Genomic DNA, 27,840 nt, shown 5'->3' with positions numbered 1-27,840 from the left:
CTTATAACGTTTGACCACTCATCTTATTCTAAAAAAATTGTACAAATATAAAACGAAAAGTTGTGGTTTAAGTATTTTGGATAATAAAGTAAGTCACAAATAAAATAAATAATAATTTTAAAAAATTTTAAATAAGACGAATGGTGAAACAGTACAAGGAAAATATCAAAATCTCTTATATTTGAGGACGGAAGGAGTATATTTGTCCCACCCAAACCGTTAATGAAAAAAAAGCATGCATGATGTGGTAGACGTTGTCGTAATAACCATGCGAGAAAACATAGTAGAATTTTTTTTCTTTTTGGAATCGTAAAACCGAGCAAGTAAATGTTAATCTTTTCTAATTGTATTTGAACTCTGGTTTTTATTCTTGCTTATTTGGAGAAAGGAATATTATGTTAGCCGCTCAAAAGTTGTAAGGTTGGTGGCTCAGCTGAGAGTCCAATTGAAGCACCTATTGACAATCCAAAACATATTCCAACTTTGAAGTCATTTTCTCTTATGACTAGTGACCATAGCAGTATCAAATCAAGCATTGTCTTTTTCTTATCCTATGAATTTATTTACAATTGTTTTCAGATCTACATCCTCATTTGTCTTTCAGATCCACATCTTCATGTGGATTACTCAAAGAGGCTATTTACCTTTCACATTAAGGAGTTATTGTTATGATATTTTATATATAGTTAAGAACGTTAATTAGAACTTTGTGGGTTGTACATGACGCAGGGTGCTTTGCATGTCTCATCTTCTTCAGTTGGAGGGAGCTAACACACCTACCACTAACTTAGTACTATCTAGATTACACATGATTCAGTGAACTTACAAACAAATTAAATGGCAAACCATCAAATTTTAGCAATATAATATAATGATATTCAAGTAGGCCCCAAATTAAATGCTAGTGCTAAATTAAACACAGTCCACAGAACATTAGAAGAGAAGATGCTATCAGTTAACAGGACAACAGAAGCTTCTGGAGTGAGTAGATCATAATTTGGAAGGTTAGCTGGACAATCTTGACAGGGAGAGGATAACTGAAACAATTTCAAAATAAAAATTAGAAGAAATTTGTGGCTGAATTTTATTTTCCCGGTGGCGCCCCCGGATTTGAGTGCTGTGGTCAAAGGCAAACCAACCTCTGCAAATTGTTTATGTCTAGCCTCTACTGCCTCAGTCAATTAGGAGTATATGGTCGACGTTTTCAGCTAATATTTCTAACATTTCACATGGCTTTTACCCTTAATATTTTTTTTTGAAACCTAGGACGGAACTTTGTTCCACGTTTCTAATTAGAAGAAGAGAATTGACCCAGTTTATAAGAAAAACCGGACCCAAAAACCGTACAATTGCACGGTTAATTAAAGGAAAACCGGCTAAAACCCACCGCTACAGATCTAACAACGACAGCGGAGCCCAAACGCAAGACGTCGCTGCTAGGCTAAACACAAAAGCGACACAACAGCTCCCAAATCGTAGAAGACGTGTTATCGTTGCCGAGCTAGCCGCCCAAGCGACCCAGCAGCGCCGACTTCACAACCGCAGCGACATTGAAGGCACGAAGGTTGCCAAAGCGAAAAGCAGCTCCGACCTCCAACAATGGACATCAGCGAAGCCACCGAGGAGCCACTTCCTTCACACAGCCAACACCAGAACTCCTTGGAAGATACTGCAACATGTCATCGTTGCCAAGCATCGCCGCACCCTATCAGCGAGCAGCTTCGACTTCATCAGCAAAAACAACCGAAGAGCTTGTCACCGACCACAAGAAAGAAACGGACCCAAGAAGGCGAAGGCCTCGCCGAACTAAGGTATGAAAGCTTTTGAACCGAAAAAGACTATCAATAGTCGTCGATGCGTTGGAACTTCTCCGAAGCGACGCCCCCAAGGAGGACACGACGCGTAGTGCCGCCGCCGCTTGTCCGAATTCGGAACTAGGTTTACACCTGGAGATTGCGGGGATATGAAAGAACGCCATGACAACGCCTCCAAAAAGGGAAACGGCGCCCGCGGGCGCCGTGGTCGTCGAACTGGCCAAAGGCACGGCAAGGCTTTCACTAGCATCTTCACATCACCCACACAAGCACCCCCACATCGATGACCATAGATTAGTCCAAGACGTCTCACAAGCAGCCATACCAACTCCACATCCGCACATCGCCGCACATGAGCACGAGACTCGCCACCGGCAGAAGAAACCCCCTACCGAGCAGGAGGCTCACCGCCAGCAAGCAACCCCGCCGGAGCTCACGTAGGCGACGTCGCGCAGCCGCCGAGCTCACCGGAGCCCACCCGAGCCGTGCAACGCCACCACACGCAGCCACCCCGCGCAACCGGCTGCCCTGGCTCCATCACCCGCACCGCGACACTGCCCCTCGCAAGCCGGTGACGTCCGCGCCGCCGCAACATCCGTCGTCACGCGCCGCCGCGGACGGACGCCGACGCCGACAACGCGAGCTCGGCGCGAGCGAGCCGCCGTTGCCAGCCGCGAAACCGACGCCCGCCCACCGCGACGCCGCCCCTGCCTGTCGCCGGTCTCCGGGCGCCCCGCCAGATCCGGCCGGAGCCAGCCCGGATCTGGTCGGGGAAGTTGCCGCCACCGCCGGCTCCCCGGCATCCGCAAGCGCGTGCCCGCGCCGACCAGCCGCCGACATTCCGCGTCGCCCTGCACGCCGTGCCGCCTCCTCACGTCTCCCGACGGCCGGCCACTGCCAACGCCCGCGCCGCCATCCTCGTCGGCCGCCAGATCCAGCGGCGGTGGGCCGGATCCAGCCGCGTGGAGTCGGGACCGGCGGCGGCGGCACCGGCTCCCAGCCACGCGCGGCGCCACCGCGCGGTTTCCCGGCACGCCGCGCCATCTCCTCGCGTTGGAGACGGGCCACCGCCGGGTTTTAGCCCCGCCGCCGCCATCCCGGCGAGCCGCGCAGTTTCCAGCGGCGCGCTCCGGCGGCGGTGAGGTGGGGGAGAGGAGGGGAGGGTGGCGGCGGCCGAGGAGTAGGGTTCGCCCCTGGTCGCCCGCGCGTGGACGACCGTGGGCGTCGGTTCACGGTATCACCTTTACCCTTAATATGAACAAGTTAAAATGATTCACACTTGGCCTAAACATGAAAAATGTTGAAACAGTACTACTAATTGATAAGTTGAGTGCGTGCAGTGTGCTACAGTGTCTCTACTTGCATTCATGGGCACTTGTCCTCCAATAATTCTTGCATTTTTTTTCATGGATTATTGACCATGATGGGCTCAGATGCTGACACCAAGTCTTCAAAACAAGATGCTGACTCTACTTCCTCCGTCAAAATAAGATTTAATTTTAGACATGAATCTGAACACATAATTGAACTTTTTTTTTTTAACGAATGGAGTAAGAGTATAGCTTGTATGCAGCAAATTACAAAATGTCGATTTCATTGTTTAGAAATACGTAAAAGATTTACACGCATCTTTGTACAAAATGTCGATTTCATGACATTTTTCTCCCGCGTGATCCTATATTGTCTCCCATGTGTTTTCAGTTTTCGTACTTATGTACCTCTAAGTGACTTGGACTAAGTCCTACACATTTCAGTCGTTATTGCATACAAAACCAAACCATCAGGAGCAAAAATCAAATGCACACAAAACTTGACCAAACAAGCACCCTTATGAATGACTTTGGAACAGACAGTATCTTAAAAAGAAGCTTCTGACATTTATTATTTCATCGATGATTTCAAAGCGCGCAAAAGAAAATCGAATACAAACAAACAGCTTGTGCTTCTCTCTCTCTCTCTCTCTCTCTCTCTCTCTCTCTCTCCTCCAAATCTTTGGAAAGAAGAAAAAACAGTGGAATTAAAGGCTAATAAAACAAGAGGAGAAGAGAGAAACTTTGAAGGACCATCATATGTATGATCCTCATGTGTTGATTCAATTGAGTTATTTAGTAGTAGGAGTTTAGTTGTCCTTGGTGGGGTAAGAGGCCATCTTGTTGATGCCACATAGACCTTCACCCTTGCCAGTGCCCCTCTTCATGCGGATGTACCCCTTCTCGCCCCAATGTGGGCCCCATGAGTTCTTCACGATGATGTAATCTTGGCCCTTGCTTGTACCATATCCAACGGCCGTCACACCGTGATCCAGTTGCTCACCGCATGGACCATCAAACACACCCTGCATTTATATATCACCATCCATGATCATCATATAATTCTACTAATAAATATCACTTGCTCATCATCCATTTGGCTCATACAATGGTATACAAATATGTGGTTCTAAAGATGCTATAAATATTTTTTTATATGATAAATAGTAAAAAAGAAGTCCGCCTAAACATAATTATTTGACGTTTATAACAAAATTTAGTCTGAGTTTAAAATTCTGGTCATTAACAGTTTTCCAAATGCTTAGTGTGATAGACAAAACAAACGGTAAACGCACATTTGTGTTCAAATGTACTACCATAATATTATAAACTTATTGTATTTTGTAAATGCAAAATTCAAGATGCCCATAGCGAACGAAGCGGATTTAGACAGCTCATGTGATTGTTTGTTCGTCATGTTCCTCGTGCGGCTTGGTATGTTTTCTTTTCTATGTTCATAACATATTTTAGGCATTGTTAAATGGGAATTTACTTTAATATAAAATTGATAGTTAGAATTTTAAATTTTTGACAGAATATTTACTTATGTTAAACGTTTTAAATATATTTATTACAGAGAGAGAGAGAGAGTAAGATAGGAATAATATATACTAAGGGCATGTTTAGTTTGCAAAAAGAAAATTTTTGGTGTCGCATCGGATATTTGACCGGATGTCGGAAAGGGTTTTTGGATACAAATGAAAAAACTAATTTCATAACTCGCCTGAAAACCGCGAGACGAATCTTTTGAGCCTATGACGGATTAATTAGGCTCAAAAGATTCATCTCACGATTTTCCCTTAACTGTGCAATTAGTTTTTTAATCTATATTTAATGTTCTATGTATGTGTATAAAGATTCGATGAGATGTTTTTGGAAAAAAGTGTTGGAGAACTAAGCCAGGACTAATACTGACCCCGCTGTAGAACTGGAAGTGGCGACCGGATGCTTCAATGGCGACGCTGACAGGCTGATGCGCCAACGCCTTCACCAGCGCCTGCTCGTCGTTGGCCGGCACGTCCTCGTACCCGGAGATGGTCACCACCGCCGCGCCCTTCCCCTCGTCGCAGTCGCCCTCCTCCATGGCGTACGGGTACGCCTCCTCCGTGCGCAGCCCGCCGGTGGAGGCGATGTAGGAGAAGGCGTAGTCCATGAGGCCGCCATTGCACCCGTTGTTCCCGTCCGTGCTGCAGTCGATCAGCTCCTGCTCCGACAGCGACGTCAGGTTCCCCGTCACGATCGCGTTGATCCCCTCCACCGCCGCCACCGTCGAGAACGCCCAGCAGCTGCCGCACTGCCCCTGGTTCTTCACCTCCGTCACCGCGTTCTTCTTCCTCCAGTCCATCTCCTTCGGCACCTCGCCGTTGCTCATCTTCCCGTACCTGAACTCCTCCGACGAGTAGTGCTTGCTGTTCGACCTCGTCGGCGGCGGCGTGAGGCCGAGGTAGGTCGCCTTGAACTCGTCGTGGGTGAGGTCGGCGAACTCGTTGAGCCCCAGCCAGTAGCTGGTGACCTTCTTGTTGATGTCGTCGATGTGGTTGAGGTTGTCCTTGAACACCTCGAACCTCCTCACCTTCTCCTCGAAGCTCGCGTACGCCTTCCGGTACTTTGCCACCCACTTCTCGAACAGCTCGATCAGCCGGTCGTGCGACGCCAGGTCCTCCTCCGAGTACCCGACAATGGAGAACTCGCCGCCGCTGCGGCCGGCGGCGCACGCGGCGCCGCCGCACAGGCACAGCAGCAGGAGGACGACGCCCACGGTCACCTTCGTCTCCATGTCGATCTCTGTCTGAATTTTTCCTCTTCTCCTTCTTCTTTTTTTAACTGAAGACGAAAGAAACTGTTTCTGAATTGAAGAGAGGATGCATGCAATGCATGGGGTATTTGTAGCCATTGATCCGGGCAATTTAATTTGCTTGGAAGCAAAGGCTCCGAAAGTGAGAACAGTTTGAGTGTTTGCCGAATCATGCCAAGGCTTTAAGCTTTGCTCTGAATGTCAGGCCGAGACTTTGCTTTCAAGCATGAATGCTGGGTGCAGATCGAGCTGCAGAAAAGATGGCTTTCTTTTCTTTTCTTTTCTTGGTTACATAGCTGCAACTTGAGAGAAGATAGATAGATAGATCTATCTGAGTGCGCATCAACATGGCTGAAAGAAAGCAATCGAGAATGGATGCAAGCATGCGAAGTCTCAACTAAAGAAAGATTGTACATGGAACCAACTGCAACCTGATGGATGAACGATCTGCATCAGTAAGTGCTTTTCAAGATAGTGGTTCCTGCATCTGCTGAAGATAGTAGACAGTGAGGACCGATTTCTATCTCTGTGCCATTGTTAAGTTAATGCCATCTCTTTCGTAAAGAGGATGTTGTCTGTTGGACCATGGTTTCTACTTGGAGTAAAACAGGGGCATCAAGTTCATCATACCATGTCATCTGCGTGCATACATCATTCTCTGACATACTATTTTTCTTCTGCACAAGATGCAAAAGTCAATATAAACTCGCTGGCTGAAGAATTGGAGCAATGCAAATATGTTCTTGTTTTGAGCTTGTTCACGACCTGTATGCTCACTGTTAAGGTTGATATACAATTTACTAGTAAAAAACAGAGAGTCCTTTTCTTTCTTCTGAATTTTCACTTGAAATTACTAGTGTACAACTGTACATCAACAATGTGAATGCTAACTGAGCGTGAAATGCCATATACTCCTATCTTTTACCATTCGTCACTAATAAAAATATTCCGACAGACAATGGAAATAGTAGGCAGGAGAAGAGGGGAAATAGTTTTTTTTTTTTTGAAACTGGGGAAATAGTATGTTAATTGTACGCAGAACTTAATGCAACTAATATGGGCCGCACGTGACCCCCCATCCCATTGTTGGGCCGCGAGGAATCTATATCCCCCTTTTGGCCCAACTAATTAATATGGGCCGCAATCCCCGTTCAGCTCCACGTAATATGGGCCGCCTTTGATCCCGGCCCAATAACCGTCGCCTTCCCCCCCAATCTGCTCCGGCGAATTGAAGAAATTCAGGCATTCAGCTGCCAACAGACCAAAAAAACTAGAATATTAGGGAAGGACCTAATATCAAATAATTAGGAGGGGTGAGGCTTTGAACCCAGGTCGTCTAGCCCACCACCTTGTGGAGCTAGCCGGAAGACCCCTGGGCATTTCTCAGCTGCCAACAGACCAGCATTGCCATCAGACTCTCTTCTCCAATTATGCTCAAAATCCCATCCTTCGGAGTTCAGATGATATAATATAATGTCGAGAGAGAAGAGAAAAGGACATCAAGATTTAATATCAGCTGAAAATTCCACAAGAACTGGATGGACAGACAGACAGTCAGTCAGGAAGATTTATTCGGCCGAATTCCACCATCACAACTCGACTTGTTTCTGATATTAAAATACAGTTATTCCATTACAATCTCACAGTTGCATTATCTATCACTCTAAAAGTGGCATTCTGATACCGAATGTCAATCATTCTTGATTATCATGAGTGAGATGTGATGCTCAGAACTTATCACTACTCCACATTACAGGCTTAACAACAAACGGTGGTATGTTTATATGGGAGTCTGAGGACAGGATGATCCTTGATAGTTCATGATGGTTTCTCGTAGCTGTTCTGGTCCCTGAACTCTGATATCTTACTTCTGATCATATCCGCCACGTGAGGCTGGACGAACATGTGCGTTGGATCAAGCATGTGCAAGATGAACTTGTCTGATGCGGGCATTGAAGCATTCGATGAACTGTGCCATTGGCACATCACTGCAGAAGGGATTGCAAGCTGCTTATGCAAAGGAAACAAAAATCGATCGAATTAACCTGTGTTAGGAGCTTAATTACCAGGAGATGAACAATCCCTTGATTGCATTAACCATCTTTTATTTTCTGTGCTCTGGGCAGTAAAATATGACCTGGTTGGCACACAGAAAAACCATATCAGTGGAGTAGCAACAAAACTGGCAATGTACCCAACTAGCACAGTTGTATTGTAAAAATCGTAATAATGTGATGGGGTTACTAAAAAGCGGGAAAAGGGAGTTTGGCAAGAACAATGAGCCAAACAAACACTCACAAGTTTGCTCCTTGTAACACAAACTGAACAGGGTTTCTTATTGGTAGCTAGGGAAGTTATAAATCTTTTGGGCAAATAGAATGTGTGCCAGATCACTGGAGTAATCAGGGGCGGATCCAACTTGGGACTTTTCGGGGAACAAACAAACTATTACTTGTATTAAGGTTAAGGCTCTGAAATTAAGGGAAGAGAAGCTAGGGTTAACGAACGAACGAACGCAAGCAAATTCCAGTCCCGATGGGGGAGAGAGAGATGAATCAGAAAGAAAGAAAGAGGCTCACCAGGATCCCCTCCCCTCCCCTCCCCTGCTCTGCTCTCCTCGCCAAATGGAGATCGCCGCCCCTCCCCTGTGTCTTGGCGGCGGCGCAAGGAGCGGAGGAGACAAAGAGACGGGAGATTTTCTTCTTTCTTTTACGCCACACAAAGGGAAGGGGAAGACATTATGGTTGGGAATTAAGAATTTGCTATTAGGTCCCACATGTCATATACACATGAGGACTCACGTATCATGGACTGTGAGTAGTAAATTTTTAATTACCATATTTTAAAAATAGCAAAAAGTTAAAAGCCCTATACAAGTACTCTCACCTTTATCTCAATATTTTACTACTTTAAGACTAGCTGTTGCTTTATAATGACTAGTGGCCCACATTCTAAATATTACTCCCTCCATTTCAAATTGATCTACCTATAGTTTTTTTGAGGTTATTCCTAAATGATCTATATATTTGTGTTCATTTATTAAGTCTATTCGTTATTTATGTATTGGAGTAAATGGACATTGATGCATGCATCTATGCAGACAAGTATTTATAACCTACATGTAATATCTTGATTTACTATTGGCTAGGAAATAGTGGGGATTATGCATGCATTGAGTTTGTTGCTAGAGTAAATATAGTATGAGAGAGTTATTAGTATTTATTGGTCTTGGTGTACCTATGAAATATATAGATCAATTTGGAATGGAGGGAGTAACAAATTTGGTTAGCGATTTGTGTCGACAACAAACTCCTCATACTGCCAACAACCACCAACTGTTACTCCACGCACCGTCACCACCGCTCTTTCTTCACGAGCCACCATCGTTCCTCCTCTCCGTCTTTGCACGCGCAACCGCACCCTCTAGTTACACTCCATGAGCCACCTTTTTTTTCCTCTCCCTCTCGCCATGCACAGTATTGTAGGGACTCACGGAGGCAGGAGTCGACCTGATGAAGAGTGGAGACGCTAGATCCAGACTCCTTCTTGCTGGATCCGGATCTAGCGATTCCCCATTTGCACAGTTTGCATGTAAATGCGAGACGGATCTTTTGAGCCTAATTACGCCATGATTTGACAATGTGATGCTACAGTAAACATTTGCTAATGACGGATTAATTAGCTTAATAAATTCGTCTCGCAGTTTACAGACAGAATATGTAATTTGTTTTGTTATTAGTCTACGTTTAATACTTTAAATGTGTGTCCGTGTATTTTAAAAAAAAATTTGGCACACGAAATGACCAGTAGTATCTTTCTCGAACGACATAACTCAATGCTACCCAATCTCAAATTCATTTATTTTTTTGAGAAGAAAAAAATAACAAAAAAAATGCATATGGTGGTGCCTACCTGCCTGCTGTGGATTGACAATGGCAAGTAAAAAAGAATTAAAGAAAGATGGGTGATGGCCAACAAAAAATGGACACTTTCTGCTGAAAGCTTGCAAAAGGGGAGGCAGGGCGACGTGTCACTCATGGTCCACCCCATAACCAATAACTGGATCATTTCATTTTGCTTTGTTTATACAAAGGCATCCCAAGAAAAAAGCACATGTAGAGCTACCTCAGTTCTCCCTTCTTCAGTTACTTCAGTTCTTCACTTCCACATCTTTCTTTTCTTTTCTTTTTTTTATCATCAAATTAATACCTCCTCCATATCACTGTATCAGCCACATATGAATTAATATTTAAAGTACTAGAACAAGGGGAAAGATTAAAACTGAAGTCTGGCTGCATTTCATCGACGACCTAATTCCATTTGAATGGCAACAAGCATGCTAGATTGCATAAGCTACAAGCTACACAAGCTGTATTTATTCAGTTATCGTTGGTTGCGTAAACTTGAGCATTTGGAGCTGGAGATAGTTGAAACCACACATGTCAAATTGCTAATGTGCCTACGCAAGATCTATCGATATACATGCATGGCCATATGTATGCATAGTCATTCAGAGAATGTATTGTAACGAAAGAAAAGGTTTCTTTAAATTCAATAATTAATTTCATGTTGAATCATTCAGTCATACCTGTGAGCTTGTTGTCATACATGGCTGCTACATCACTACAATGCATTCAGTCATACCTGTGAGCTTGTTATCAAATTCAATTGATATGATGAACATGTAGCAATTGCAAACCAGCTAGCAAATGCATGTGCAAATGGGTTGTTGGATTAAAAACATTTCAGTTCTTCAGGCCACCTCAAATGCAAGACCCCTGTCCGCTGATCCCGGGCACACAACAAAACACAGACGCATGGACTCTAAACTAAATTAGTACTCCAGCTGCATGCTAGCCCATAAATCAGTTTCACACAATTCCAAGCTATAGCTAGCTTAGCTACCCACCATTTTAGTAGTACTAGCTGCTTACTTAGTCCACAAACATACACCAAATTTAAGATCTTGCAGCTAGCTACAATAATATCTTGGATCACAAGCATAGCTTTCTTAGCTACTACTACATTTGTCTTTGATTCTTAATTAGCTTCTTCTCTTTTTTTTCTTCTAATACATTCGGCTGCAATGTGTGTTGATTTTGCTCGATCCCATTCTGCTACAAGTCAGTAGTTTCTCCATAGAATACTTTCTTGAGAAAGACAATAGTAACAGTAAGTAATTATTTAATTATCTTAGTAGCTTTTTTTGTACAAGTCAATTGTGATTACAGAGGCCGAACCTTACTAAACAGGCAACCAGCTCTGGTTTGACCAAACTAGCTTGTGCAGAGGAAAAGGGATCAAACAAATGCAGGAGTCCAGTGGAGTGTCAGAAAACTGTTTTGCAGGTTCAAAACAAAGGGGATGGTTCAGATTAGGTGCTGTTTCCATTTGATTTGTTACATGTAGCTATTGTGAATATTTTCATTTTATAAATGTACATTTAGGAGTTTAGATACAATTTGTACCCTCCTATCAAGTCACATTCCTGAACAAGACATAGATTTAGTTGGATGTTGATCTGCAAATTAAAAATACAAATTGAACTCACCCTCTAGGTCAGTCAAACAGTCACTGCTCTGGAAACAGAAATGGAAGGATAAAGATTAACATTTCCTCTTGTCTACATTAAACCAGTGGACTAATGATATCCTTTTGTTGTATATTAACTAATGGGGATTGAACAAATGCCTTGGAGACAAATGGCAGCAATCAGAATATAATCTTGTTAATTCTATCAATCAAAGTGTTGATTGGCACCAGCTATATCTTCCAACAGATGCAAGCTGCTAGCAAGGGAACAAATTGGATGTAGTTTGTTTATCCCCATTTTCCTCCATTGTTTTCCCTTGATGGAATCTTTACAGCCTTTTGGCATCTCACCAACACACACACGTCTCATATGTAAGATAATAAATAGGATACAACCTTGCAAATCAATTTCTCATGACAAACTGTCTAGGTACAATCTCATGTGGAATTATTATATATTCAAACTTTTCATTTTGCGCAACTAAACTACAGTACAGTAGGTATTTTCGGTAGAGCCCACATGTCAGGTGAGCAAACAGGAATTTTAATATTAGAATCCAATAAAAATCTCTTTTTTTTTCTATGAAACTCCTTTACCATTCGTAAACAAATTATGCATAAACTGTGTTTAATTAAGGATAATATGCATAGAGATCTCCACATTCAGAAGGTGATCATCATCAGGAACTAAGAGGTGAGAGGCATCAATCGATCACTTAGGATACCCTGGATTAATAATGTGAATATTTGGCAGATTATAGGGAAGAATTAATCAATTGGGAGGGGCCAAGAAGAAGAAGATTAGGATGGTGGATCCAATCTGTCACCTTTTGCGGTGGCCAATATATATATTTTTTCTTGGATCAGTAGTCATCAGTCTGATGAGTCAGTCCACAGCTGCTGCTGCTCATCACTGGAACCCACTCTCCCTCATCATCCCATGTGCTGCCCACCCAACAAACACATTGCACATTTGCAATGCAAACCTTGATTTCTCTCTCTCTCTTGCATATGCAATTAACTGTAAGACAGCTTAGTTATAAAGTGTTATACGCACAGCTAGCATGTACATTACTGATCACTGAATATGTGGTGTGGTTATCTCATAACTAAAACATCAACTTCTTGTCTGGCAGGAACTAACTGATCAGAGAGAGGTGAAACAGAGTTTTGACTAGACAGTAGCCCAGTACTGTGATCTACTACAAGAGATCTCAAATGAATCAACAGGAGATCACTAGGTTGCTCTCCTCTTGGCAATGGCATTACTATTTTATCATGTCTCTTGTTATTGTCATTGAGCTGATCAAGAGAATGGAGCAATAATGTATGTATATGCAAGGGCTCTTAATTAGAAGAATTAATTAATTATATCCAATTATATATGTTTCCTTCCTTCCTCAAAAAAATTATACAAAATCGAAAAAAATTCTTACTCCTCCTCCCCTTTGGCTCACAACTTCGCATTTTCGTTTCGATCAAGAATCCCCGATCTAATCAACATGGTATCAGAGCCAGCCGCCAATGAAAGAAGCTAGCTAGCTCAATAATGGATCAGTCGAGCTTCCAGGCGTAGAGGTAGAGACAGAAGCCGGTGGCCGGCGGCGGCGGCGGCGAGCCGTCGAGGAGCATGGCGGCGGCGGGCGCCGAGGCGCTGGAGAGGACGATGGGGCGGAAGATGAAGAGGGCGGGGCGCATGCCGGCGCTGAAGAGCCAGTCATGGACGTCCCAGTAGATCTCCACCTTTGCTCGGCTGAAGGTGACGGACTGGTTGCCTCTGAACTTCCATTGCAGGTGCTTCACCTGCACCGCCTCCTCGCCGTCGATCGCGATCGTCATCTCCATGTCCGCGTCGCCGCCCTCGCCGCCGCCGCCGCACTCGATCGCGATGTCGTGCACGGTGCCCTGGTCGTGGAACCGCGCCTTGGCCGCGAACCGCCGCTTCCCGAACACGTGCTCCCGCCGCGCCACGGGGACGGCGTCGCACGCCGCGGGCGCCGCGCGCGGCGACGCGCGCCGGAGCGCGTCCTTCCGCATGTCGCCGACCACCAGCACCACCTCGCCCGCGGCCTCCACGGCGACGTAGTAGCCCGACCTCGGCTCGGGGAGCCCCGCGCCGAACCGCGCGCGGCGGAGGTCCCACATGACGCGCACCGTGGCCGGCGCCGTGCCGGCGAGCTCGACGCGGCGTGAACCCGCGCGCCGCCAGAACTGCCAGGGGCGGAGGTCCACCCTGCACTCCGCGGAGGCGCCGTCGACGCCGGTGACGGACACGGCGAAGGAGTGCGACAGCATGTCCCGCGACCACGACACGGTGAGGACGCGCGAGTGGCCGGCGATCTTGGCGCGGTAGACCGACGCCGTGACGGCCCTCCCCGGCTTGTGGCCGTTGACCGGGATCTCGTCGGCGGCGATGTCGCACGACGGCGCCGGCTGGTCGCCGCTCCTCTGCTGCACGACGACGTGGTCCTGCATGGCTAGCTAGCTGTGATCGATCGATGGCTACGTACTACAAAAGGAGCAACGACGACGACGACGAGGATGACGTCATGCGCTAGCTGGTGACGACGATGAGCTTAGATGATCGGAGGCGAAGAAGAGAGAGGAGAGAGAGAGGGGGGGGGGCGGCGGGGAGAGGAGAGGGGGATATATACTCCAATGCACGGAGAAGAGAGAGAGAGAGAGAGAGGTGGTTGCATTATATTGCAGAGGTTGATGGGAAACAATGATAGGGTGGGTGATGAGATGAGCTCTCAACTTGTCAAGAACAATCGACTTGAGCTAGCAATGACCGAGACAGAGAGATTATGCATATAAATATAATTATTAGTATTGCTTATCTCTTCATTCACTCAAATTGACATGCTAGCTTGTACTACTTGCGTCTTTTGATGTATGATGTTGTTGATTTTTTTCATAAGTTTTGACTAATTGTTTTTATTAAAAATGTTAGTATAAAATATGTAAAAGTATAAGTTAGTATTATAATTACTTTGATGATAAAACAAGTCACAATTAAATAAATGGCATTTATATAATTAAAAAAAATGGATGGTTAAACGTCACGTCAAAAATCAATAACGTCGTATATTAAAAAATAGATAGAGTATTTGTTCATGGCTTGGCCTGGACTTGCTTGCAAGTTGCAACTTGGGTACTATACTAGCTAGTATTTTCCTTGTTAGCAACTGTAGTAGTACCATGAATGGATTCATTCATTCATGGAGTATAGTTTTTATATATAGAACCCAAGTTGCATGTGTATTTGGGTAAAAACCTGGTCTTTCTGCACAAAGATGTGGTTTTGGTTATTGCCTTATTGGGTTCTTGATGATGTGCCTTTTACTCCTTAATTGGTTTGGGTTTCTATCTGTGTGAAAAATGAAACAGTAGACTACTGATTAAGAGCGACGTGCATGGATTGGGGTGTTGTCATTTTGCTTTCAACTGCACTTGGACATGTTTCTCAGTTTGATGCACTGGATCCATATGCTATCATGGACTGAACTAATTCTAATTGCCATACACATGATCCTGAAATGGATAACATTACGTTGATCAGATGATGCCTAAATATAAATGCAATTAGCCAATTATGCATATTTGAAAGCCAGGCTACCATGAATTGATGTAGCTATAGCCCTTTGACACCAACATGTAACAGGATCAATAGTATATGTGATGTACACACTACATGTCCAAATATCATGGAGAGAGACAGATGAGCAAAAAATATATATGAACAGCTTTCATGGTCCACAAGTTTCCACATCTCCCTGCCTTGTATGGAGGAACTGATCATCATTCATTGATATACAATAGATCCCAAAATATTGCATCGGAGGGATGGCTCATGCCACTTTTTGTACATCAACACAGATCCAAATTCTGTGTGCAGCAGCTAGGATCCCCAAACCTTCCCTGGGTTGGGGAGCCTCAGGTTTTCAGGTACACAGATTCAGATGCACACAAAATGGGATAGATATAGATAGATGCACACAAAAGAGCAGCAGCAAATGTGATGCAAGGGGACACACAAATCTGGGGCATGTGAGAGATGCTACTGGAGCATGTGTTGCACATATATATTGTTTGTTGTTTATGCCATTGGCCACTTCAGATCTGCTGCTCATCAGTGGATGAAGCTGGAGATGGAGTGGAGACTTCCACAGCTCCATCCATCCTCCATGCATGGCACACTTGCAATAAGAAATGCAGGTATGTGTACAAACAATCATAGATATCAGTGCATAGTACAGCTCTATGGACTTGGGCAAGCATGTGGCACAAACATAATGGAAGTAATTGGAACTTATGTTTTTTCATTGCAAGTAGTAGTATGAAACAGCTCAAACACTGATGTATTACATCATTAACATTAATTCTTAGTTCCAAAAATCATCAAATTACAAGGAAAAAAAGAGAGGGAGAAAAACAAGGAGGTGCACTTCTCATGAACAATTCAGGAATACAGTAACACAATGGTATCTGCAGATTTTGTTTGGTGAGCAGAAACCTTTTGTCTTGCCTTCAAGAAACAAAAAACAAAAACAAAAATCCAGACAGCTACATCAGTATCGTATATGTATTGCACCGCTTGGTCACAGATTCCACAAACACTTGCAGCTCCTCCATTCCATGAAAAAAAAAAGAACAGTGAACAGCTGAGACCACCTTTTGCACAACAATAGTTCTAAACAGCTCCATGGCACCGGTACAAAAAAATCACACGGTGAAGATAATGTGTTGCAGCTAAGGTTTGTCTGATCTGTTTCTCTCATCTGCCTTCAGCCGGCACCTAGTTAAGGTTTCTTCGCGATGCTCTTCAGGCACACCTTTCAAGATGACTTCTATGTCAGCCTTGTGCTTCCTTCGCAGCACGTTGAGCTCCTCTTGCTGCTGAGCTAGCAAATTCACTAACCTCTCGCTAACATCTGCTTCAATATGCTCATCATCAAAAGACTGAGGACTGGTGCTGACAGAAGCTACTCCAGATTTCCTGTCAATCATAGATGGGTTTGGCAAGTCCACAGAAGTGCCAAGATTGCTGACTGTGTCATCAGTGTCATTCTTCTTCAATATCCCATTAGGCATATTACCACCAATATGTGGTTCGACTGCGGAGTGAGACATTTCAATGTTTCTTCTGGGCGAGTCCGACCAATACTTATGTCCGGAGGGAAGGTGTTCTTGGACAAAACCATTATGTGTAGCATTAGGCTCATTACGCAACTCAGAAGTTTCATCATCTGCTTCTGAACTGTCGGTCTCAGAATGAGCTCTTTCATCTCCTTGGTTTTCAACCGATTCTTCTAATGCCCAATCAGGAATATGAGCCCGTATTTCTGCATCTATCATTTCTGCAATCGCTGTAACATCCTGGTCAGTGAGATCTAGCTGCACGACCATCTCAGTTGCAACACTAATGGAAGTGTCTGCTTCAATGTCAAATGGGAAATGGATGTTTTGAGCATGACCTGCATATTGCATTTCAAAAAAGTGTAATAGAGGACAAACACCGAACAACATAATGAGAAGTAAAATGGGAATCCACAATAAAAAAAACCTGTTGAATCAGCAATTCTCAGTTTCAAAAATATCGTATTCAGATCTTTCATCTGACTCTCGACTGTAATTATTCGACCAGCGGCTGCTTGTGGATCCATGGTGCTGTGTATGTACCTATCACTTGGGTGTTCTTCTGCAAAACTACCTGCATTTCATCATAAGATTGATATGTAAAAAGGAGAGAAGCTTCAGAACAATGCAATAGTGTTCACATCACTGTCACGTCATTGAACTTCTACCTGTGTGCTCCCGAATTGCCATAGATGATGCATCTCTGTCATATTTGTAACCCATGCTTGAGTTTGAACTGCCAGCACCATCTGCCATGTTTATCTAAGGTCAGATGGGGAAGGGAACAATTTTATAGTGTTGCCAATTCAGTCATTACCTGATGCCTTCGTATTTGACTGCAATGGATAGAATATTTTTTCACCATCATCTCGGAGAAATGGGTCCATCAATAGCTCTTGTGCTGATAGTCTTTGTGAAGCTTTAGCGATGCACTTCTCGATAAAAAATCTAACCTCAGGATCTTCAATCTTAGCCAGAGAACTAGGCTTTTCACCCTGTTGTACCAGCATCAAGAGATTGAGACAGTAATAGGGTGTAACATGATTCAAGTTTTAAAAAAAGAATGTAACATGATTTTCTACAATGATGATTGATCAAATAGGAAATCAATTGCCTTGGGCATATGCGACACATACAAAACAAAGTAATTTCATCAAAAACTTTAAGTTGCCAATGGATTTAGTACAATGGTGTTCCAAGGAATAGCTACTGAAAGTTATAGTTAATTTGTATCTGTGAGACTGTGACCAAGGTAGTAACTGTCACAAAGAAAAACTATTCAAACACCACCCATATGATGGTGTAATTTATCAATGGACCCACTATGACAGCCCAAAGTAATACAATTAAAACCTACAGTTAAGTCAACTTCTGGTACACAATAAAAACCTGAAAAACCCTGAAGCTACTTCTGCAATTTGTATGGCAATAAACCATGATTTCAACACAATCCTCGTTGAGAAAAAGAATCCTAGATACTGTCTTTAAACCATGCTTTTAATTCTCAAAATGGAAATTCATCTTCTGCCTACACCAGGATGGTATAGGGTAAGCAATGAATAAACCTTTTTGATAAAAGAAATATATATAAAATACACCTTCAATATAAGCCTACAGGATCATTACCTAATCAAATCCAATTTTCAGAAAAGAAATGGTAAAAGCAATGGAGAGGATAAGTAGACTAACATCAGATACTTTCTTGTATATCTGCGCTGCATTGGAACATTCACAATATGGGTACTCAAATGTAACAAGCTCCAATAAACACATCCCAAATGCATAGATGTCTACAAGCTCATTGTATTCTTCATCATAGAGTTCTGGAGCCATAAATTCCGGTGTGCCTACAAGAAAACAGAGGTTATATGAAAAATAAATTCAATTCCTAGTAAAATAAAAAGAAAATAAAATGCATACCAATGATACTGTGAGCTGAGCGTGCATTATCTAGGATGGTTGCTAATCCAAGGTCTCCAATCTTTACTTCACCCTGGTTTCCGTTCACAAATATGTTGTCACATTTAAGATCTCTATGAATTACTGGTGGATCATGACTGTGGAGGTAGACAAGGCCACTCAAGATTTGCCTTGACCATTTCTTTAATGCTCTAACATCTACCTTCTTGTGCTTAATACGGTACCTAAACAATGACAGAGAAATAGGAAAATTCTCAGTGAGAAAATTTGGGCATCCTATAGACCTGCATGTGTCTAGCATGCCGGTTGGCTCTACAAAATTTGCCTGTTTTGGTTATTGAAGCCATGCTAGGACCCGAAGAGTGAACTTGAGAACCAGTACAAACTTTCATTGATAATGTATCATTTTCTTTGACTTAATACTGACATACACAGCTAACTAATGTTAAATAAGACGTGTCAGCGACAGAGTGCAGTTTGTTCATATTATTCAAAGAGCATAGTTATAATCAGATGGGAGCAAGAGAACAAACTGGCGCAGTGTCCCTGATGTGAAGACTTCTGTGATGAAATTTATGTTGTTGTTTTTCTTGTCGAGCCAAGAATTGTAGAACTTGATTATATTCTTATGCTTGAGGGTCTTCAGCAACCGGACTTCTGATCTAAGTCTCTCCAAGTCATCATTATTCCGAAGTATATCACCCACTTTGATCTGGTTCCAAGCAACTTCCAGACCTTCCAGTTGATCAAAAGCCTTATAGCTATGCCAGTAAAATTTGAATTAAGGATCTCAAGTCCATGTCGAAATTGGAGAAAATAACAGGAGAAGTTCACAAAGATACATGCTTTGTTTTGAGCATACTGCAAACATCTTTTAAAAAAAAAAGAACTAATACTGCAAACACCTAGGAAGAAGTTTGTTTTGCTATCGTATCAGGTTTGACATTCATAAGTAAATGAACTGTGCACATGAAAACGACATAAGTACATAACCTTGATAACACTACAAATACATGATGATAATATGAAATTATTCTATCAAGCTGGTAGTCATCATGAAGATTACCCTTCTGCATATATAGTGTAAAGTAGCAACATAGTTTAGTTTTACATATAAGAGCAGTTGGAATCCTGACGGTAGTTAATGCCTTAATGGACGTGGACAGTTCTGAGTGACATACTAAAACACACTATGACAAAACAACCAACCAAAGATTCACAGCAGCTTCCCTGTGCATTTCTCAAATCAGTTGTTGAATTAGAACAAATGTGAGATAGATCATAGGAGGATGTAAATTGATTGGAACACTAGCCAACCAATCAAATGCACCCGATAAGAAGAGAGAAATGAAAGAGATCCATTCAGTCTAGAAAGAGGTAATGGGAGCTTGACATGACAAATTGGCAATGTTGATTCAAGTAATCATAGCAGGCAATGCCAAACACACATTGAAATCAACAAAACAAAATACTAGTATTCAAATCCCAAAAGAGGAGAGGTAAAAAAAGTCGAAGGAATGTGAATTCAGCGCATCAAAAAGCTCTGAAGATTATTTATCCTCCCCAAGAAAAAAATGCATCCAGAACCGAAACAAACACCATGAGCTGCACCAAAATCGAATCTTAGACGCAGCACAACGGCCCGGGAACCATACGGAATCGCACGTCAAAGCCCAGAAATCGAGCGTGGGAAGAAGGATACACCGTCTTGAAGGCGCCCTTGCCGAGGACCTCCGTGTACTGCAAGAGGCGGCATGCATCACCGAATGAGTCGAAAGGATGGGAGGAGAAGCGAATCGAGGAAGAAGAAGAAGAAGAAGAAGAAGAAGAAGAAGAAGAAGGCATTATTACCCTTCCGTAGCGGGCGGTGGGGTCAACCTCGGCGAACTCCGGCTCGGTGTCGAGGAGGTCCAGCTCAGGCGGCGGCGTGGGCGGCATCTCGATCTCGATCTCGCCGAGGAGGGGGTCGCCGGCGGCGTGGCGGTGGCGGGTGGTTAATTGGGATCACAGGGGTCTCGCTCTCCTCGCCTCGCAAAGGCCTCCCTTTTTTCTCTGCTCGACCTCGAAAGCGACCTTTTTTCCCAAACGCCAACTTCTTCCATTTCACCATCATCACATCACTGCTTCTTGCAAAGGAGATGGACACTCCTTTGATGATTCCTCCTCTTCCAAATTTGGCTTCTCTCGATTTTACCCCCACACTCTTGACTGCAGCTAAGTTGTTTGTTTTGTATATTTCACAATTCAATCCTTCGTCCAGCTTTAATCCAACACATTGATATATAGGGTGTGTTTACTTCACATTAAAATTGAAAGTTTGATTGAAATTGGAACGATATAACGGAAAAGTTAGAAGTTTATATGTGTAGAAAAGTTTTGATGTGATGGAAAAGTTGGAAGTTTGAAAAAAAAGTTGGGAACTAAACAAAAGTTTTGATGTGATGGAAAAGTTGGAAGTTTGAAAAAAAAAGTTGAGGACTAAACAAGGGCATAGAATCATCGATCAAATAAATGATAAACTCTTTTGTTACATGGATAAATCTTGTGTGTCGTATGCTTCTCACTTTCGGTCGTTTACTCTACGAATGATAAACCATGAAAATAATAAATGAGTCAATAAAAAAGTATTAATTATGAGTAAACTTTTATAACTATATTTTTAGGGACTTAAAATTAAATGATGGAAAAAATTATGGTGAAAAAAAACAGAAAATAAACTTGAATTAAGTTTTTAAAATTTAGATCATGGTTGTGCATGGTTGATAACCCAACGGATTGAGATCCTCTAACTTACTTCCCTCAGTGACTCAAAGTCAGAGGGAAGTAAGTTAGAGGATCCTCTTCCTAAGCCAACTAACAAAATGATGAGACACTCTTCGCCAAATGTCAGAGATGAGATAAATTTTCTCTTTTGAAAAATCAAGAGATTCTTATTGATAGTATTAAAGAAATGAGTTTTTACATAGCAAGTTTGTAGGCGATAACTATATCATTGTAGCAATTTATGATATACGATATCACCTTCATATGTTAATGCGTAACTTCATGTCACATTAGGCAACAGTATGTTAATGCTTAACTTCATGTCATATGTTAATGCGTAACTTCATGTCACATTAGGCAACAGTATGTATGCTTCTAAAATATTTGACGTTTAGGACTAGATTTAACTATACTTTTGAAATTTCTACCATCAATAATTTCTCAAATTCTTAGTTTAAAAACTCACATTGTCTTACGATATTGTTTCTCCTTGTGGCTTGTTTGAATCATATACTGTTGACTAGAGGTAATAACGGTATGGTTAAAGATTGTTGACTCCGTATCATATTGTGTTAGGGAGAGACTCGCTGACATTTGAGAAAGGTACTAGGTAGGGGTGCTGTGTCGTGAGCGCATTGCAGCGTGAGAGGAAGAGACAACGGGAAAAGTGTATGTGGTACTATTTGGCACAACTCCACATCTCAAATCCATGGTAGATTTAAACTTTATATGTGTTATAGGCATATCACAAGTGCCTTCAACCGAACCTTCCAAAACAATCAATAAGTTGTGAGGCAAAGTACCAAAGGGCGAAGCACCTGCCAGTGGTGAAGGTGAATACCAGGCGGCGAAGCATCTACCAAGCGGCGAAGCAAAGTCCCTTCACCAGCATGTGGCGAAGCCAGTTAGACTTGAAACAATTTTTTTTATTTTTAATTTTTTATTAAAATATTTACAAAACTAATTTTGTGTTTCAAAAATTTACAAAACTAGTCGCCCAGCGCCCTTTGGGAGGGCGATTTTAATGACATGGCAGATGGCTGTTGCCTCATAAGTAACGGACAGCAAAAGGGCCTGCCATTTTGCAGGCGGCCCCCTTGCGCCCTTAGGGAGGGCGGTTTAACACTGTGCGGAGGCCGCCTGCAAAAGGGTGGCGAGGGCGGCCTGGCTTTTTTTACAGGCGGCCCCCTTGCCACCCTTAGGGAGGGCGGTTTAACACTGTGCGGAGGCCCTTGCAAAAGGGCGGCGAGGCAGCCTGGCATTTTGCAAGCGGCCCCCTTGCCGCCCTTAGGGAGGGCGATTTTAGCCCCTCCAAGTATAAAACCCCTTCCCCCTCTCTGATTTTTCATTCTATTCGCTCAAAATCCGAAAAAAGAGAAAGAGGGAGGGGTGAGGGGGGAGGAGAAGGGGAGCAGCGAAGCCCTGCTGGTTTGTTGACTCTATCACAGGTAATATATTCCTTCGAAATGTGTTTCCAGGTTTTTTTTGCATTTTAGTTTTATTACCATATACTTTAGTAGATCTGGAGCACACACACCCTATTTTTAGAATTTGAGACATAGGGCAAACAACTTATGTGTAGGGTCTTTAACTTAAGGCGTAGTATGTTTTTTGAAGAGATAGGGCGTAGTATGTATTGATGAATGCGGCGTTAGATCTGGTTAGTATGATATGAACTTAGTTAACCTAGTTAGTTTTTCATCAGGCACAATGTCAAGTAAGGTCATGTTTCAGATAGTTCACGGTGAAGGCAACCTTAGATTTGGTCATGTATGTGTTGATCTGTCAGATTTTGTAATGACATTAAAGGGCATCGATAGGCCTATTGAGAGATCATTTAAGTCAATTTATAATTGGTTGAAGCGAGGATTTAGAATAGACTTAAAAGTCCACACAATGTCAGTATCTGTTTGTAGTGAGTCGTGCAACGGAAGGTTATTTTTGGGAACTCATGCCGATGCATATCACTGTTGCTTGGAAACGGTATCTGGAGATGGCTTTTGAAAGGTCATGGCCCTTGGTTATTTTTGTGTCAGTGCATGAAAATGATAGAAATCTTGCAATGGAAACCAAAGATGTCGAGGGTCCAAGCCATGTTGGGGATTATATTGAACCATCGGGGGAAAATGAGGGAAATGACACGGGGTGATGCAGGCCATGGGTGTAGTGGATGAGGAGGAGAGAATCAGTACAATCGTTGATGAAATGGAGAGGGAAGATTCGGATAACGAGCAAGCGAAGAGCGATGCATCATCCGACGAGAAAGGTGATGTAATGCCCACTGATTAGACAAACGAGGACTTCTCAGGACTTGTTATCTCAGAGGGGCATCATGTACCCTGGGAATACAAGGACAACGAGGTAATTCAGGGTGCTACATATGCTCATAAGGAGGATATGAAGAAGGCAGTTGTCAAGGTTATGGATACCACATACCTAATAATAGTTGACTAAATCTCGGCAGGACCCACCACATACCATGTCTTATACGGAAACAACCTTCGGATATAGGAGGAGTTCCGGATAAGGAAAGACAACTAGAGTTCTACATGGAAACAACAAGGACTACTCGGATTGTATCCATATTGGTTTCCCTAGTTCTATTTGGACAGGGGGACACCTATGGGTATAAATACAAGGCCCCCTAGGAGGAGAGGGGACATGGAACAATAGATCAAGATACAAGATCAACATACAAGCCAACATGCGCTAAGACAAGATGTCGGATATGGACTTCAGAGGTAAGCATGGCTAGTCCCCTATGGTGTCTACGGATACTGATAGGAGAGACATAGCGTTGTCTCTGATCTCACCGGACAAGGATTAGAGGAGGAAGGCTACCCTGTTGTCGACTACGTGTCAGCACTTCAGACCGCCATGTCGACAACAGATAGATAGGCTACCCCAAATATTGTACTGGTGTGATTATGGTAAATAAGAGCAATGACCGGCTTCGGCCAACAGGAGTAGGGTTATTACCTGACAATTCAAGGGCCCGAACCTGTATAAAAATCCTCATCTCCATCTTTTTTACTACAATCTCGCATATATCCTAGTACCAATGATCCCCATACTATATAAATACCGGAATCGCGACATCAAACGTCGACAGCAGTGAAGCATTGGGCAGTCTCATTGATGAGAGAGTTTAGGGTGGTCAAGTCAACCAATTATGTGTATGAAGTAAGTTGCGTGAAAGAAGATTGTCCGTGGCGGGTTCATGCATATAAGGGTAAATGGAAAGATTATTGGAAAGTTAGCATTGTGACCGAGCACCAGTGCCACTTACAAGGGGTGGAGAAGTATCACCGCAACATCACATCAGCTTTTGTTGCAAGTGAGATGTACAACAGTGTTGTCGGTAACTCTGGCTTTGAACCAAGAGCAATTATTAGCCACATTGAAGACAAATTCAAGTACACCATAACCTATGCCAAGGCTTGGAGAGCAAAACATAAGGTTTTAGAGATGAGGTATGGCACTTTTGAAGCATCATATGATAATTTGCAGCGTCTGTTAGCCACCATTGCCTAGAGGAATAGCAATACATACTATGATGTGCATACATTTCCATTTTACTGTTGATCCTACCAAGAGTGTGCTGCAAAGAGCATTTTTCTCATTGGGTGCTTGCATCAACGCATTTGTGCACTGCCGGCCAGTATTATGCATAGATGGAACTTTTTTGACCGTTAAACACAAAGGTCAGATATTGACAGCGATTGGAGTTGATGGGAACAATCAGGTGTTACCAATGGCTTTTGCATTTGTAGAGAGTGAGAACACTGAAAGCTGGTACTGGTTCTTGGATAGAGTGCGAAGGGAAGTCGTGCATATGAGGCCCAATGTCTGCCTTATACATGATCATCATGCGGGCATGTTGCGGGCTATTGACTACTTGCAGAACGGTTAGGATGAGAAGGGAATTCCAGCTAAGTGGCCCGACCTTCGGAGTCGGTGGTGCATGCGTCACATGGGTGCTAATTTCTATAAGCAATTCAAGAACAAGCTCTAGAATGGCAGGTAAACCCCCTAGGACTCCCCACATGGCGGGAACGTCCAGAGTGTCGTTGTGGTGACCGTTGTCAGGTGATAAGGTCCGTAAGATAACGAACTCGAGGACAAAGATGCTTCGTGTGTCCTAACATTGACGACGACGATTTCGTCGTAAGTATCTTTTTTTTGGGTACCACTAATCACTACTTTCATGCACTTACCTCTCCTTACGCAATTTTTCAAATAGGAGGAGGTTAGGAAATGTCAATTCGTACAATGGATCAATACGGTCAGAGTTACTTCCATTGGTCAAACGATAACGCAACCTGAGACGACCACGCAATTCATTTAGGCATGGATGGAGTACGAACATCAGGTACAAATTGCAAGCTTAGACTGGAGGAACAATCCATTAGGTTTACCTAAATGGTCGGAGCGTCCAAAGTGCGGTTGTAGAGATCGCTGCCAAGTGGCTACCTCATTTGCAGAACAAACAATTGGCAGGAGATATTTTGCCTGCCCCAATGTAGACGACAATTTCGTTGTACGTCTAACAAATTCCAAATTTAACTAGCATCTGCTTATTATTACTATTCTATATGACTAACTATGTTTCTTAGGGCAATCCAAGGAGGTGCGGATTCACTTTATGGATCGACGATGTCAATCCAACATATGATGGCCAAAAGATAGCTGAGTCTGAAACATAGGTAGAGTACCAGCGAGAGAAGGACCATCAAAATGCAATACATGTTGAACGACGCAGAAGGGGTCGGTAGATAAACTCAGGCTCGATTTGACAGGACCGACAAATTTGTATCTTTTATCCATGGCACTTCTTAACTATCTTGTCATTATAATGTTTCATTATTATGGTGTGTTGTTGTATGCGTCACGAATTATAAATTAATGTGATTGTATCGTTCCAATTTCCAAAGTTTCTTTGACGCCACGATACGTTGTATCCTTATAATTTATAAGTACATGCTTATATTTTTATAACTTCTACCTTCAAATGTGTACATGATTCAACATACGTGAGAATTATACATAACTGACAATTTATAGGTAACAAACCCCCTCATCACCCTCCAATCTATTTGAAAAATTAGATTATTCAAATTTTATAAAAATGTACGTACTTTGTTCGTTTCAAAACGATATTTTACCTAATTTTAAGTGCTAAAAAATCAGGTTTATGTAAAATACCTATTTCGTAAAATTTTAAGTGCAAAATAGTTAGGTTTATGTACTGAATAATTTGGAACCATTCCTCCTTCGATTTCGAAACGATGATTTACGTAGTTTTTAAAGTAACAATTAAATATTTCGATGTAAAAACACCCTTCGTTGGGCTCCAAACAGCCTAAACAAGGTACCATTCAATTCTAATAATATTTTTCTTGTTTTCACAATTTTTAAAGTGACAATTTACTACATTTTCTAAATGAACGGAGCTAATCGCCAGGGGCTGCCCTTAAAGTTGGCGGCCCCCAGCACAGTACAAAATCACCCTCCCTAAGGGCGGCAAGGGGGCCGCCTGCAAAATTCTAGGGGCCCTCGCCGCCCTTTTGCAGACGGCCCCCGCACAGTTGAAAATCACCCTTGCCGAGGGCGGCAAGGGGGCCGCCCGCAAAATTCCAGGAGCCCTCGCCACTCTTTTGCAGGCAGCCCCCTGAACAGTGTTAAACCGCCATCCCTAAGGGCGGCAAGGGGCCGCCTACAAAATGCAGGCCCCTATAGCCAGCCGTTAGGCATGAGCCAACGACCGTCTGCCACGTCACGAAAATCACCCTCCCAAAAGGCGGCGGGCAACTAGTTTTGTAAATTTTTGAAACACAAAATTAGTTTTGTAAATATTTTAATAAAAAAATAAAAAATAAAAAAATTTGGCTTGAAACAAGCCTACCACTCAAGAAGGCCCAACAAGAAACTTAGGACGGGATCTTTAAAGCCCATGGGCCCGCTAGTTGGGCAAAAAGACTATTGTTACCCTTGTAAATATCCTTGTTATAAGGATGGTTAAGTAAATTCCCGAGTAAACAAACCCTAGGGTTGCAAACCAAGGGTTGTAAAACTATAAATAGACTCCAAGAGATACGTAATAGGACATTAAATTTTTTAAGAAATCGATATATATTCCACTTTACATTTCCACATAATAGAGTGTAGTTTTCCTTTCAACAACGTATTTGTCAATCGACAACAATATGTTAAATTATAGTGTTTATTAAAGTTTTAAGTTTTATCTAAAATAGAGACAAAATAATTTATCCAAATGTTATCAATGTAATCGTGGATCTAAATCCGTGGATTTATAGAGCTAATAATCCCTATCTCCAAAAAAATTTAGATTCAGAATTGTGCAAGAGTAGATGTGGTTATGATGGAAAGGATAAGTAAATGCTGATGGAAAGGGATAAGTATCGATAAAGTGTCCACGCGAACACTTGTGAAACAGGAAACCCATGCTAGACTCATCATATATTATAACTATTCACACATACTCTAAAATTAGATTTGGCCTAATAATATTAGTATATTACAGTGTATTTTAACCAACAAAATGACA

At 42.7% G+C, this 27,840-nt stretch overlaps 3 protein-coding genes, 1 long non-coding RNA gene and 1 pseudogene across 4 annotated transcripts; 1 reads left to right on the top strand and 4 right to left on the bottom strand.

Annotated features, from left to right (window-relative positions):
- Nucleotides 1-2,965: 2,965 nt before the first annotated feature.
- On the top strand, nt 2,966-3,423 carry LOC136356484 (uncharacterized). The gene is made up of 2 exons (XR_010741331.1): nt 2,966-3,048; nt 3,248-3,423. It is a non-coding gene; the product is annotated as an uncharacterized lncRNA (long non-coding RNA).
- A 248-nt stretch (nt 3,424-3,671) lies between these two features.
- On the bottom strand, nt 3,672-5,989 carry LOC4337582 (cysteine protease XCP2). The gene is made up of 2 exons (XM_015784719.3): nt 5,040-5,989; nt 3,672-4,149 (listed from the first exon to the last, which is right to left on the bottom strand). Exons 1-2 carry the CDS (start codon nt 5,898-5,900, stop codon nt 3,934-3,936), a joined length of 1,077 nt encoding a protein of 358 aa, XP_015640205.1. The 5' UTR covers nt 5,901-5,989; the 3' UTR covers nt 3,672-3,933.
- A 1,468-nt stretch (nt 5,990-7,457) lies between these two features.
- LOC4337581 (general transcription and DNA repair factor IIH subunit TFB5-like) lies at nt 7,458-8,671 on the bottom strand (annotated as a pseudogene).
- A 4,126-nt stretch (nt 8,672-12,797) lies between these two features.
- On the bottom strand, nt 12,798-14,070 carry LOC4337580 (uncharacterized). The gene has a single exon (XM_015782997.3). The coding sequence runs from the start codon at nt 13,923-13,925 to the stop codon at nt 13,005-13,007; it is 921 nt and encodes a 306-aa protein (XP_015638483.1). The 5' UTR covers nt 13,926-14,070; the 3' UTR covers nt 12,798-13,004.
- A 1,678-nt stretch (nt 14,071-15,748) lies between these two features.
- Nucleotides 15,749-20,631, bottom strand: LOC4337579 (probable serine/threonine-protein kinase WNK2). Its single transcript, NM_001420031.1, has 9 exons — nt 20,361-20,631; nt 20,212-20,249; nt 19,043-19,270; nt 18,510-18,733; nt 18,279-18,436; nt 17,407-17,584; nt 17,258-17,338; nt 17,017-17,163; nt 15,749-16,927 (listed from the first exon to the last, which is right to left on the bottom strand). Exons 1-9 carry the CDS (start codon nt 20,445-20,447, stop codon nt 16,203-16,205), a joined length of 1,866 nt encoding a protein of 621 aa, NP_001406960.1. The 5' UTR covers nt 20,448-20,631; the 3' UTR covers nt 15,749-16,202.
- Nucleotides 20,632-27,840: the final 7,209 nt, after the last annotated feature.

The sequence above is a fragment of the Oryza sativa genome, chromosome 5 (assembly GCF_034140825.1).
Source record: "Oryza sativa Japonica Group chromosome 5, ASM3414082v1".
NCBI lineage: Eukaryota > Viridiplantae > Streptophyta > Magnoliopsida > Poales > Poaceae > Oryza > Oryza sativa.
Note: the sequence above shows the minus strand (reverse complement) of the source record. Positions and strands in the feature narration are given on the sequence as shown.